A 15,751-nucleotide genomic window follows, 5' to 3' on the forward strand; every position below is an offset into this window, starting at 1 on the left:
TCATATATGTCTCTACATCCTTAAATTTGTCCTATAGCCATCCCTGCTTAGCCATTATGCACTTCCTGTCGATTTCATTTTTGAGAGGTTTGTGTTCCTTCTTGCCCGATTCACTTACTGCATTTTTATATTTTCTCCTTTCATCTATAAAATTCAATATCTCTCCATTATCCAAGGATTTCTACTACCTTCATTTTTTTACCTACTTGATCCTCTGCTGCCATCACTATTTCATGTCTCAAAGCTACCCTTTCATTTTCTACTGTGTCTCTTTCCCATGTTTTTGTCAATGGTTCCATAGTGCTCTCTGAAATTCTCTATAGCCTCTGATTCTTTCAGTTTATCCCGATCACATTCTTAAAATTCCTAAATTTTTGCAGTTCATTCAGGTCTGCATAGATGTCTGCCTATTACACATTAAAACCATCTTCAACTGTCAGTCGTATCTGTCAGTCAAGAGACTAGATTGGCCTGCATGTTTTTGTACTGCTTGTGTCCCTTCACATTTCCACTTCACTATCACATCGAAATCAGTGGACCTAGGGATGCTCAGGACTGAGGAAATCACATACAGATGCGACACAAGTGACACCCAATCACTGACAGCGTTTGATGTCAACGAATTCCGCAGAGCACCCAATTGTGCTCTCTTATGTTGTCTAATGGCTACTCAGGTTGCAGATATGGAGTGTCAGGCAGTATGTAGCAGCATATTGCACCTAATATGAAAAAGTGTGTTTCTGGCGGTAACCGGATACCTTTGAGCACATAGTGTATGATGAAAATATGCCCTGTCCAAAATTCTAACAGATGGCATCCTCTTACATTCCTTGTCCACATTCCATATCCGCCCACTAATTTTCCCCCTCTGCCTTGCCTCTTCCCCCCCCCCTGCCTTGCCTCTTCCCCCTCTCTGCCTTGCCTCTTCCCCCCCTCTGCCTTGCCCCTTCCCCCCCTCTGCCTTGCCCCTTCCCCCCCTCTGCCTTGCCCCTTCCCCCCCTCTGCCTTGCCCCTTCCCCCCCTCTGCCTTGCCCCTTCCCCCCCTGTGCCTTGCCCCTTCCCCCCCTGTGCCTTGCCCCTTCCCCCCCTCTGCCTTGCCCCTTCCCCCCCCTCTGCCTTGCCCCTTCCCCCCCTCTGCCTTGCCCCTTCCCCCCCTCTGCCTTGCCTCTTCCCCCCCCTCTGTTTTGCCTCTTCCCCCCCCTCTGTTTTGCCTCTCCCCCCCCTCTGTTTTGCCTCTCCCCCCCCCTCTGCCTTGCCTCTTCCCCCCCCCTCTGCCTTGCCTCTTCCCCCCCCTCTGCCTTGCCTCTTCCCCCCCCCCTCTGCCTTGCCTCTTCCCCCCCCCTCTGCCTTGCCTCTTCCCCCCCCCTCTGCCTTGCCTCTTCCCCCCCCCTCTGCCTTGCCTCTTCCCCCCCCCCCTCTGCCTTGCCTCTTCCCCCCCCTCTGCCTTGCCTCTTCCCCCCCCTCTGCCTTGCCTCTTCCCCCCCCTCTGCCTTGCCTCTTCCCCCCCCTCTGCCTTGCCTCTTCCCCCCCCTCTGCCTTGCCTCTTCCCCCCCTCTGCCTTGCCTCTTCCCCCCCTCTGCCTTGCCTCTTCCCCCCCCCTCTGCCTTGCCTCTTCCCCCCCCCTCTGCCTTGCCTCTTCCCCCCCTTTTCCTTGCCTCTTCCCCCCCCCCCTCTGCCTTGCCTCTTCCCTCCCCCCCCTGCCATGCCTCTTCCCCCCCTCTGCCTTGCCTCTTCCCCCCCCCCACCTGCTGCCTTGCCCTTTACCTTCTCGGCCTTGGCCTGTAAAACTCAACTGAAAACCTGACGTAACACGGGGCACAATGCCTGAACAACAGCATTATTGGAGATAAAGTGTCAGCATGAATCATAAATTTGGTGATCCACAGGATGGATTTCACCTGTTTTTAAATTCTTAATTGAAAGTTCAATTATAGCTTGAAGCAGTAACATATTTGGTAAGGTAATTTCCCAAATGAATTCCCTTCTCATCTTTGAAGGTGTCCTATAGCATTACTACTAATTGCAGCAGTTATCTGTTAGTGGGAGGATCTTGTTCACCACCTATTGCTCCTAATTTGTCTAAATTAATGTGGGTGACCGCTCTTAGCAAGTAATGCGCCTGCCCCTGTAACTGCAGAGCTAATGTATCCTGCTCAGAATAGAGATTACATTGTGGAATATCCCACAAGTGATTATCCCATTGGATCAATTGTGCCTGGATTGTATGTATTTGCTTATGGTGGGGCTGACAACTTTCTAAACACTCTGTTCTGACACAACGGTCTCATGATCGGAGCTCAGTCAGCTAGTACAACATATACCTCCTCGGTGCAGTTGGTTCTAATCACCAAGGGGTTGTCCACACCGGCATGCAGACAAGCCACAAGTTCGGCAACACTACCCTTACTACATGGAAGCTGACACACTTTCAATTCGTAGATTAACTGTTGCTTCTGCAATAAGGACAAACTGGGTGAGACATGGGACCCCATGTTCAGCAGTGGATACCTACACACACACACACACACACACACACACACACACACACACACACACACACACAACCTCATGGTGAATTGAACAGTATGAGGATACCTCTCCTTTACTTGCAGGGAAGTAACCATCCTCTGTTACCAGCCAAACATCCAGCGGGAGAAAGGGAAATGAAGTGGAAGCACTGGATGGATTGGGGTTCACATGCGTCACCATTGTTTATTGAAATGTATTTATTTAGGAAAAATAACTAAAATCAGATACATTAGCAGGATTACAAACGACACTCTGAACTTTGATTTTATCCATACTGGATGAGAGGTCATGGTTGTGATTGTCAAAGTTAAAAAAAATATATCAGCTCAACTACTTCTTTATAGTGTAAAACACTAAGATTGACAGCTGGAAATTGATACATAGCATGGATAATCAGAACACACTGAATGAACAGCTAACTGATGATACAAATAACTTTTTGAAACATTTCACTGGTTTCTTTTGGTAACTACATTTTTAGCAATTGGCAGGATACCATCATTCATGAGGTCCTTGGAACATGTATACATTATGTTTGTATAGACATCTGTGACTTCCTTGTTTACTTGTGCGTGAGCTCACTCGCATTTGTGTCGTGTTTGGCTACGTGGTGTGTGGTATCAATGAAGATGCATGGGCGATTTAAGACGATAGAGGAGACAGCCATGTGGTTAGATGTTGAACACCATAGGCGACACCATTTTAGAGTATTTTTTATATTTTGACAACTATGTGGAGATGCACCTCGGAAGACACGGCTGCAACTAGGGAAGTAGCCACGATGTTTTAATTTTATTATCAGTTTATTGTGCCTGGTGCATGTTCCATTTTAGCAAGTTTTAACAGGTTCCTTTACTTTTTATTATTCTGATGATGGAAGCTTGACTTCCGAAACGCATCAATCTTAGTGTTTTACACTATAAACAAGTGGTTGAGCCGATATATTTTTTAAGATTGACACTCTGAACTTTTGAAATTTATGACGTTACCCACCCTAGTTTAGTGACAATGCAATTGAGGCAATAGTGAAAGAGAAAAGCTGTGTCTGACATCAGTCCTTAGATTTTACATTCAAAATATTCAGCTTCACAAACTGCAGCTCAGAAAATGCTTCAACAAATGAACAAATAATTGTTTGGAAAGAGATGGCTCTTTAAGATGACACAGAAGCATAATTCATCTCAAAGGTTAAAACTGAATAGCTATACTGGAAGACAGAGAAATTTATATCTGCCTCGAGACCACTAGAAAAAGGAAATTATTAAAATACACCTCAAAGTGCATCTAGATAGTTTAATAAAGTAAACAGGTGCACTGATTTCTAGAGCAGCGTTCAGCAGACAGGGCAAGTTGCTTTAAATCTTGCCCCAATGAGCAGTTAAGTAATTGAGAGTTAGTGTGCACAGATTGATATAACTGGCTTCAGACACGGTAAAAATTCTATGAAGTTATACTGTAGCAGATGCGCAAGTGCTTCAGTAAGTGAATGTGCATGCATAGGAGCTCAAGAATGCTATTTAAAAAGGAAAACCAGTAATTAGTACTCAGAACAGACTTTTAGCAGTACATAAATAAAAGGTGAGGAAAGGTCACCCCATGACAACTTTAAAATAACAAACAGTTGGACAATTAAATTTCTTTCACTCTTCAATTCACAAATGGCCAGTGAACAAACACACAAAAACGTTCAGAGCTCAATAAGACTTACAGTTCTACACACTTTTGCTTCTTCCAGCCCGTGAGCCTCTAATGTGCCAGTTACTTACCAACAGGCTATATTTTCACAAGTCTGGATGACATCTAAATATGACGTGAATGATTCACATAGAGCTGATCAGCATGTGGCCATTCTAACAGTGCGCAGTGGTATGTACAAGAAAAGCACTCATCCCATCAAACCCCCAAACATCAAAAGGTACAAAATTTTTGTACACATTTCAAATAGTAATTTACATAATTTGAGTGAAGGCTGCCCATTCGTAACTGGCAGTGGTGCATTCCATGAAGCTGATGTACAGAGGCAATGTTAACAGCCACAGTATGATGAGCACGCCCTAAGAGTCGAGGAGGGTGGTCTAGGGGTAGCGTCTTTGATTCATAATCAAATGTCTTGGGTCCCGTGTTCGATCCCCGCCACTGCCTAAATTTTGATAAATAATCAGCATTGGCGGCCGAAGACTTCCGGCATAATAAGTCAGCCTTATTCTGCCAACGGCCTTGTCAAAGAGGACGGAGGAGCGGATAGAGGTTCAGGGCACTCTCTTGTCCTAGGGGTGGGAAATTGCCCCTAAAGGCGGAAGGATCAGCAATGATCAACGACATGAGGATGCAGAAGGCAATGGAAACCACTGCATTAAAGACATGTAACGTGTATCCACAGGACAAGTGTCCTGTAATTGAAGAAGTGTCATGGTGATCTCTCCATTGGCAAAAGATTCCGGAATAGTCCCCCATTCGGAGATCTGAGAGGGGACTGCCAAGGGGGAGGTTACCATGAGAAAAAGATTGAATAATCAACGAAAGGATAATGTTCTAAGTGTCTGGGCATGGAATGTCAGAAGCTTGAACGTGGTAGGGAAACTAGAAAATCTGAAAAGGGAAATGCAAAGGCTCCATCAAGATACAGTAGGTGTCAGTGAAGTGAAGTGGAAGGAAGACAAGGATTTCTGGTCAGATGAGTATCGGGTAATAGCAACAGCAGCAGAAAATGGTATAACAGATGTAAGATTCATTATGAATAGGACGGCAGGGCAGAGGGTGTGTTACTGTGAACAGTTCAGTGACCGGGTTGTTCTAATCAGAATCGACAGCAGACCAACACCGACAACGATAGTTCAGGTATACATGCCGACGTCGCAAGCTGAAGATGAACAGATAGAGAAAGTGTATGAGAATATTGAAAGGGTAATGCAGTATGTAAAGGGGGACGAAAATCTAATAGTCATGGGCATCTGGAACGCAGTTGTAGGGGAAGGAGTAGAAGAAAAGGTTACAGGAGAATATGGGCTTGGGACAAGGAATGAAAGAGGAGAAAGACTAATTGAGTTCTGTAACAAGTTTCAGCAAGTAATAGCGAATACCCTGTTCAAGAATCACAAGAGGAGGTGGTATACTTGGAAAAGGCCGGGAGATACGGGAAGATTTCAATTAGATTACATCATGGTCAAACAGAGATTCCGAAATCAGATACTGGATTGTAAGGCGTACCCAGGAGCAGGTATAGACTCAGATCACAATATAGTAGTGATGAAGAGTAGGCTGAAGTTCAAAACATTAGTCAGGAAGAATCAATACGCAAAGAAGTGGGATACGGAAGTACTAAGGAATGACGAGATACGTTTGAAGTTCTCTAACGCTATAGATACAGCAATAAGGAATAGCGCAGTAGGCAGTACAGCTGAAGAGGAATGGACATCTCTAAAAAGGGCCATCACAGAAGTTGGGAAGGAAAACATAGGTACAAAGAAGGTAGCTGCAAAGAAACCATGGGTAACAGAAGAAATACTTCAGTTGATTGATGAAAGGAGGAAGTACAAACATGTTCCGGGAAAATCAGGAATACAGAAATACAAGTCGCTGAGGAATGAAATAAATAGGAAGTGCAGGAAAGCTAAGACGAAATGGCTGCAGGAAAAATGTGAAGACATCGAAAAAGATATGATTGTCGGAAGGACAGACTCAGCATACAGGAAAGACAAAACAACCTTTGGTGACATTAAAAGCAACGGTGGTAACATTAAGAGCGCAACAGGAATTCCACTGTTTAAATGCAGAGGAGAGAGCAGATAGGTGGAAAGAATACATTGAAAGCCTCTATGCGGGTGAAGTTTTGTCTGATGTGATAGAAGAAGAAACAGGAGTCGATTTAGAAGAGATAGGGGATCCAGTATTAGAATCGGAATTTAAAAGAACTTTGGAGGACTTACGGTCAAATAAGGCAGAAGGGATAGATAACATTCCATAAGAATTTCTAAAATCATTGGGGGAAGTGGCAACAAAACGACTATTCACGTTGGTGTGTAGAATATATGAGTCTGGCGATATAGCATCTGACTATCGGAAAAGCACCATCCACACAATTCCGAAGATGACAAGAGCTGACAAGTGCGAAAATTATCGAAGCTGCTTACAAGAATAATATACAGAAGAATGGAAAAGAAAATTGAGAATGCACTAGGTGATGATCAGTTAGGCTTTTGGAAAAGTAAAGGGACGAGAGAGGCAATTCTGACATTATGGCTAATAATGGAAGCAAGGCTAAAGAAAAATCAAGACACTTTCATAGGATTTGTCGACATGGAAAAAGCGTTCGACAATATAAAATGGTGCAAGCTGTTCGAGATTCTGAAAAAGTAGGGGTAAGCTATAGGGAGAGACGGGTCATATACAATATGTACAACAACCATGAGGGAATAATGAGAGTGGACGATCAAGAACAAAGTGCTCGTATTAAGAAGGGTGTAAGACAAGGCTGTAGCCTTTCGCCCCTACTCTTCAATCTGTACATCGAGGAAGCAATGATGGAAATAAAAGAAAGGTTCTGGAGTGGAATTAAAATACAAGGTGAAAGGATATCAGTGATACGATTCGCTGATGACATTGCTATCCTGAGTGAAAGTGAAGAAGAATTAAATGATCTGCTGAACGGAATGAACAGTCTAATGAGTACACAGTATGGTTTGAGAGTAAATCGGAGAAAGACAAAGGTAATGAGAAGTAGTAGAAATGAGAACAGCGAGAAACTTAACATCAGGATTGATGGTCACGAAGTCAATGAAGTTAAGGAATTCTGCTACCTAGGCAGTAAAATAACCAATGACGGACAGAGCAAGGAGGACATCAAAAGCAGACTCGCTATGGCAAGAAAGGCATTTCTGGCTAAGAGAAGTCTACTAATATCCAATACCGGCCTTAATTTGAGGAAGAAATTTCTGAGGATGTACGTCTGGAGTACAGCATTGTATGGTAGTGAAACACGGACTGTGGGAAAACCGGAACAGAAGAGAATCGAAGCATTTGAGATGTGGTGCTATAGACGAATGTTGAAAATTAGGTGGACTGATCAGGTAAGGAATGAGGAGGTTCTACGCAGAATCGGAGAGGAAAGGAATATGTGGAAAACACTGATAAGGAGAAGGGACAGGATGATAGGACATCTGCTAAGACATGAGGGAATGACTTCCATGGTACTAGAGGGAGCTGTAGAGGGCAAAAACTGTAGAGGAAGACAGAGATTGGAATACGTCAAGCAAATAATTGAGAACGTAGGTTGCAAGTGCTACTCTGAGATGAAGAGGTTAGCACAGGAAAGGAATTCGTGGCGGGCCACTTCAAACCAGTCAGTAGACTGATGACCAAAAAAGAAAAAAAAAAAAAAGAGACGAGGTCCAAAACAGTGGGCCACAATAGTAGAAAACTGTAGCAGACAGGGAGCATCTAAATTCCACTGTCATTCTCACTTAATACAGCCACATGACCACAGTAGTTGTACAGATCAACGGATTTGTCAGATGATTCTCTTCAAAAACTTTGTCTAATGCTAAACATGGTCACTCTTAAAACAGTGTTCAGGTTTACCAAATCATTGAATCCACTGTTGAACATGGGAATTGAATAGCAATAAGAAGCTTGTCTGGTTGCTAGACATTACCCCAACCCCTTCCAAAGCAACGCCACGAAGTATTAAGTCATGCAGCACAATCCAAATCAGGCAGTTGTTTGGATGGGAAAGCTCCTTGCATAATGTGACTTCCACAGAGAAGAACCGACAGCAGATACAGACAGCCAAGACCACACCAATGTTCCGTCTTTTGTTAACAGTTCTGCCTGCAACTATTAAATTGACATAACTTTTAAAGGGCTACCAGTCTCTTCAATCTGTTCATTTCGGCTGAATTGCAAATACTGTTTACGTACCCTGTGCGGCTGTACCGTGCCCCATGGTGCCACAAGCTCCAAGGAAAGGAAATGACATACACCAGGTGTGGGGCATGAATTCAAAGAGGAAGCCTGCCATGGCTCAGATAGTAATAATAATAAAATCATTGTTATCATTATTTGTACTAGTATATTAGTATTACTGTAGGCAGTTAATTAATACAAAGATCAATTAATAACATAATGTTGCTGTATTCTTTCTATCTCCTGCCCAGCATCTCTCTTCAAGCCATCCTCTTTCTGTACACCATGTTGTTTCATTATTGTATCGATATGCTTTTTCTTAAAGTTAAATGGTCTACTATGTTTCTGTCAGTAAGGTGATTTCCAATCAAATTCTTTGGCTGCTAATTATCTAACATTCTCAACAGATGTCGATATCAGTTTAATGAATTTCATTCTATTCTATCACTGTTTCATTTGTTCTCATTCCAGCACTTACTTCAACATTACAAGTTTTTCAGTCTTGATATGCTGGTGCTGCTCCATTAATAATCTTTCTAGAATTTTGTCTTCTTTTGAGATCAGCAAGTAAAACCCATATATAAAATCCAAAGAATAGGACTGTTTCAGCCTGTAGCTCATACTCTTTTTGTACTGTTAGAAACATGCTTGCCCCACCAAAAGGCGCTAATGATGTTAGAAAAGTAGTAAGTAGTGTGCCAAGGTAGGGTGTGTGTTTTTTAAATAATTTTATCACAAATAAGCATTTACTGAAGTGAAAGGTTTTGATTTAACTGTTCTAGACATTTTATGATTCTGATCGTAATAGTAGTATGAGTGATGTGCCACTTGACAGTCCAGTTCCTCCTTCCCAACACAGTTGATGTACGCTGTATTGTGTCATTTGATATGAACAACATTGATTTCATTGTTTTAGGTAGTAGCTGTGTCATTTTATTTGATTACACTACCATTATATGCATATGAAGATAATGAAGTTAGAAAATATGACTGAAAACAATAGCATAGGGAGAAGGCTTAAGTTGAAGGTCATAATGGATTTTCAAAGGTGTCGTCATTAATTAGTCTTAAAATTTTTTCTGCCTCCCATTGAAATATACCATGGTGAACTTGTCACTCAGAATTTTGAACTCAAAAGAGAACACTTAACCAGAAATACTATTTAGTTATTAAAAAGTATGACAATTGGGCTTTATATATGTGATACATTTTATATAATATGGGAGGACTGTGACTGCTTAAGTGTATTTATTACAGTTTGTTATTTTTACCACAGGCCCAAGTTTACCCACACAACATGAATATAAAAGAAGAGTTGGAGGAGGGTGTGAATAAAGAGGTAATTATAGAATTTATATGACCACATGGAATTAATCATCGCTGAGTTGTTGTGAAAAAATGAGATGGTTATCAATTGTGTGTGTATTCACTTTAGCAGTCCTGTGTTTACTTTAAATTACAGTATTATAGCATGACACAGGTTGGAAACGAGGAAACAGGTAAAATAGAACATTTTGTTATAGTATACCCATATGGATTTAAACATTGCCTTTGAGCAGGTGTAGTAATTTAGCTTATGAGTTCATAGAATTGCTTCTTTACATTATAAGCACAAATAAGAATTACGTAAGATTGCATTGATGAAGTTATATTAAAATTCGTACCAAGTCCCAAGACTCAAGCTATGATTTGCTGTTGTAATGAGTAGTTCCCTTAATGGTTCCATGTATGTGAACGCCAGCATTGTATGTTTTTATTTGCCATGTGATACTGCTGTGACAATTACATTCAAGGAAAACCTACACAAAGTTGTGCAGAAAAAAACAGGTGATCCTAACCTACTGAGTAGAGACACTGCAGGTGTTATGGACAGGCAGTCTTGTGAAGTACTATTGAGCAGTTTTCTGAAAAGTCACAGGAAATATGTGCAAGACTACAGACATATCTAGTTGGTGTAAAAATCTTCTTGAATGATTTTGTGATTCTGTATGATGGCTCTTGAAAAAAATAAATTCATCTGCAAGAATGGAAATGGATCCCAAAATTACTGGCCATGTGAAACATTTTAGTGTGCTTATTCACAGTGCTACTGTAATGTAGTCAGCCTGTAAAATGGGACCATAGTTCTGAAGTAGTATTTGGGGGGAAAGCTAGCTAAGTTGATGAGCCTTTCAATGACTCAGCACTTCTGCCGTGCAGTTAGTCGTTACCTTATGCCTTAAATTACATGCAAGCAGTAAGATACATTAGAACTGAATGGTACAAATGGATAGGTGTGATGTACCTGCCATTACCACATTGTAAACTATACAAGTACCTTTCCTCGTGATGGTGTCAGTCATAGCTAACACACACAACCTGTGGAATGAAAATGAATCTTCCCATAACTGCCTACCTATTTGTCGCAACAAGTATTTTAAGTATAGTTATATGTTGGCAATATAAAAATATTATTGAGTCGAAGAATCCTACTTTCACTACTGTTTGGGGGTTACCACCAATAGCATGCGCTTTCATTTATTGCACAAATTTCATCCATATTCATTCTTGCCCTTCGTCTCCCCTCCACTCTTCTGATGCTACCGTCCCAGAGGTGTATCATTTCTCTCTTCAGTCTACATTCCATGGCTTGCTAAATATTTCGAGGGTTTCTGCTCAAGGTTTCAGCCAGCTTTGGTCCAAGAGTATTTTGAACATGACAACTTTCTTGGAGGGCATTACATTCAGGAACTACAAATACATCAAGAATTTACTACTCAACAGTTTGATGGTAGTATGGTCTTTACATTTTATTCAGTCTGATTTCTGTTTCTCCGCAGTGACTCTCCACACAGCGTGCACATGTTATGTCCATTCCAGCACTACTATTCAAGAATTAACTATAAAACACACAGAGAAAGCAATATATCTAACTTGCTATTGTTATGATGTTTCACCAGTGGAGGCTAATGCATTACTGTGCTGTGTAGCTGTTCATTCAAAAGAATTAAGCTGTGTAACAGACCACATATACACTTTAAAGTTACTAAAATATGGGATTGCACCTTTTGACTAGAACAACATGGAAGGAATGTAATCAAGAAATAGAGAGGGGGAGGGGGAGGAGGAGAGCGAGAGGAGTGCTACATATGTAACTTGATTCTGAAAAAGCCCAATTAAATTACGGTATTCTTAGCAGTTGAATAAAATACAGGCTTAATCTTTGTTTCAAGTAACGGAAATGTAATGCGTACATGCTAATTGGTTTTGATTGCTATGGGTGTTGTTTCAGCCAGAATTTGGCTGCTCAATAATGCTACATTCGAGGAGCAGAGATTTTTGACTAAACAAGGTCATGAAAGTTAGCCCGAAGTAAAGCTACATATTTTTGGTTAAAGATAAATGGAAGGAGTAACTATCACTGCAAAATAAATTTTTATTCATATCTAATCTCTACATGTCAAATATGCTTGTGTTGTCCATTGTTTTGGACATGTCCAAGGGGACAGACAGTATTTTGATCCTGCAACCACAATGACTCAGGGGACAAAGTAGAGACATGGGTTATCTGTCGGCATCAATTTACATAAATGGGGGGTGTTGTTAGACACTGTAAAGGACAATACTACTACTTCAATAGCAGCAGGTGAGTTTCTCACACTTGTAACTTCGCAGCTGCGAGAGGCAGTTAGGTTGAGATGACGACTTCGACATGGTGCTACTTGCACGTTGATAGCTTTCTTTTTTATTGTAGTCATAGCTCCTTTCAATTCTGACATCTTAACTGAGCAACTGTCACAGCCTATACCCACACAGTTCTCCAGGGTCAGAGAAAGGCTTTCCATTCTCCTTAGAATTGTAGTACCTATACTTCACCAGTAATGCTACGCTCATCATCTTAAAACACTTGAGGTTCATCTTCCACTACAATCCTTGTCTTTATTGATATCAATGAAACTCAAAGAATCTTTCGTGTAATTTGCCATCACCATCAACATATCTTGCAGCTAAATTCAGTTGGGCAGTGTGTGCTATGTCCATAGCCTCACCGAAGAGTATCCTGTTATAATGATAATCTTTGATTTCCTCCAGTAATCTCGATAACATCACTGTTTCACAGCATGAATTAAGTTCCTTACACATTGTTTTACATATGTAAGTGGCATTCGCTTAAGTGGTCTCAAGGTGATGGTTTAGTTGCAAGTCTCCAGTGTCAATTCTAAATCTTACAAGAGCTCTAAAGTTTCCCATGTTACTCACTATACTTTCACGATCATTATCGTTTTCTAATAGACTTCCATCATCTGTATGACCACGCAGGGGAATATTTTGATTTCCATGAAATATGATTGTTTTTATTATAGGTACAAGATGGTCTCTGTTTTCTCTAATTGATTTATGACATCAGGTTTGCATTCCTAGTGTAGTGATTTAATTTTGCATCTGTTGGTGCTTTAATGTGGTACTTGAGCTGAGAGTGAGTCTCGAGGTCACCATATTTATCAGTAAGTTTGGCAAACTTTGTTTGTGGTTCAGTCACAATTTTCTTGGTGATAATGGATTTCTTTCCTCCAGCCATTTTATTATTCACAAAAAGTGAACAGTTAGTGCAGAGAAGTCCCTTTTTAACTTGTGAGAACACAAGCTGTCGATGGATACTGTTTAAAATAATTATCTTGCACTTGCTTACGTTCAACTCGCCCTTCATTGTTGTGCTCAGAAGTAGGAAAGACAACTTTTTCCAGGTTTCATTGGAGCTGTGAGAAGCTTGTGTTTTATATCATCAGTAATATACGGATTGTAATACATCCTATTAAATGCCAATATCTGTGTGTTTAAAGGAATCGGTTGATGAACTTCGTTGTGGAAGTTTCGACGAAATGCTGGTTTGTGCCTTTACATCTGGTGGTGTTTTTTGCGGCTGAATGGTGACCAGAATCATCAGATGTGTCTACTTTTTTTTTCTTTATTACATACCAATCCATTTTATTATATTGTTATGATGTAGGTAAATTACATGCAAATTATTCACGAATAAACACTTTATTCGCACTGAAAATTGCAACACTGGTACACTTAGCACTGAAACACACTCAGTCACGCTCCCCATATTTCTAATATCACTAAGCACAATACTGACTGAAGTCCATGGTAATAGCCAATATTGCAGTTGCTCACTTTTAATCACTTCGAAGTTATGGCGAAGATGGTAGCTTTCAAACTGACTACCTGCTTCTCATATGTGGCTCGGTTGTTTTGAGAACATTCACTGCCAGAATGTCAAATGTACTTTTGGCCACTTCTAAGTCACATTGGTGATGTTGCCCTCTGAGCTAGGTTTTCAACAGATGCTTGTCTGTCACATGGTAGTGGCAGCTACAGCAGGGTTAAGATTAATGAAATAATTAGTAAATGAGGGCAAGGCTCTCACATTACCACAAACAAGGAAAAGCTAAATGCAGATAGAGAAAAGCTTACAATATTGGTTTCCACACAGAAAGACAGAGTAAAAGGAAATTAACACAAATATATTTATGCACCTGCTAATATTGCTACTGCAGAAGTGCTGTATTTGTTCTGCACACATTGTACCACTCAGTTAGCTTTTTTCACACACGTGCCATGAGAACCTTTCAGTTGAGTGGCCCAAAAACAAAATTTCTTATGCCACTGCTTTTATAGGGATACATTTGAGATACTGGATATTGTGGATGCAGAGAAAGTCCACCCATCAGATAGGAGATTTCACAAAAATCATGGAAGAACAAATACGGATGTAACAAGAGGGAAATTGCTGTAAACTTCACTTTGGTGGCTTGCATGGATATTCACTGACAGCTGTAATAGTACCAAGAGTGTGACTGCATAATTACACCACTTGACTGAGAAAAGTGGTGGAGAGTAAACCAGCTGTGAATTTGTACTCTACTGCACATAAAACAAGTGGTCACTGCTTTTTACATCAAAGGCTATTCCTTGTGCCTGTTCATTATAGTGGAAAATTTATCTTTAGTTTTGAGGTACTAGCACAAATACCATAGGTGTCCAAAGGGCATATATGTGAATTGTTCTCTGTGACTTCTGAAGGATTGTTAGTGGTGCAAGCCAAACGATTATATTCATTTTTATTTGTAAAAATTTAGGACAAATTCACAATTACATTCAATTGTAAGATAATTAAATTTGTAACTGACATAGCATCCATAATTCACATCACTACCGTGACTGTGACACTGGAGAGAAGCAGAAAGTTGTCATGATATCTTATATGTTTTATATTTTGTATAATAATATGGCATTGATTTTCAGAAGGAAAGAAGTTTTATTTAAATAAAATTAGTGGACTTCTTGGCTTCAGCTGGGTATGCATTTACTCCAGTTCTAACCTCCTCGACCGCCATTACATTTCACTCCATTCTCTGTCCATGTCCCACCCCTCCGCCCCGGGGGCCTTTTAGGGTGATTCATTGGCTGAAAAGGTCAAGGTGGTGGTACACTGATGTGATGTGAAATCGTAGATCTCTTCCCCCCACCCCCGACCCCCCCCCCCACCCCCATCCCACCCCTCTCCCTGTGGTGCTTAGTGTCTGGAATTTGGGCACATGTTTGCATTGCAGCACTAACCTCATCTGTAGAGACTGTGGATGAGTGTCGCCTGCAAATGCTCAGTGTGCCTCTCTCCACATCTGTGTTGACTGTGGAGAGCACCACACTCCCTGCTCACCAGATTACACTGTTCTCTAGAGAGTGAAGAAGGTACAAGAGTACAAGACTCAGGACAAACCTACTGACAAAGAGGCCGAAAGGAAGTACAAGCATTTGCCCCCAGCATGTACACAATGTCATATGCTACAGCTACAAAGACATTTCCCCTTTGCTGATGGTACTCTGGCCTGTTACTCTTTCTGTAGTGGGCCCCTCAGGGCCACTGAACCATCCTTGCACCCCTGTTGGTTTGGGGGATCCCCTTTTGCTGCTTTTTCCACACCTGCTTTGGGATCGATAGCTTCCCATACACCAGGGACATTTGTCCCCACCTCCCAGCCTGAGATGAATAAGCTTCTTCTGGCTTCTCTTGCAAGTAAGAGGTCCTTGGGGTCATTTCCTTCGCTGGGTTGTACTGGTCTACAACTGGACACCAGCAAGTGCTAAAGGAACTACAAACTGTTGGTCACACAGCTTCATGATCATCATCTTTACCTGAAACTGATTCAGAGAAGTCCTTGGCATAATCAAAATCCTGTAAGGAGAGAAGACAAGAAAAGTGTTTTAAGGAGGAGGATGACCTTCCAGTGGTCCCCCATACTAGCAGATCCACCTGTTCAACTCCTGTGGCCAAGGC

At 41.3% G+C, this 15,751-nt stretch overlaps 1 protein-coding gene across 6 annotated transcripts in view; it reads left to right on the forward strand.

Annotated features, from left to right (window-relative positions):
• The window catches only part of LOC124554204 (zinc finger protein 729-like), a 98,861-nt gene that overhangs the window by 11,288 nt on the left and 71,822 nt on the right, over nt 1-15,751 (forward strand). For all 6 annotated transcript variants that reach the window (XR_006968291.1, XM_047128272.1, XM_047128269.1 and 3 more), the window contains one exon: nt 9,707-9,769. Coding sequence is in view for 5 of the 6 variants with exons in the window: in XM_047128272.1 (XP_046984228.1) it covers nt 9,707-9,769 (63 nt within the window). In the remaining variant the exon portion in view is untranslated. The remainder of the gene's footprint in view (nt 1-9,706; nt 9,770-15,751) is intronic.

Source organism: Schistocerca americana, chromosome 11 (assembly GCF_021461395.2).
Source record: "Schistocerca americana isolate TAMUIC-IGC-003095 chromosome 11, iqSchAmer2.1, whole genome shotgun sequence".
NCBI classification, from domain to species: domain Eukaryota; kingdom Metazoa; phylum Arthropoda; class Insecta; order Orthoptera; family Acrididae; genus Schistocerca; species Schistocerca americana.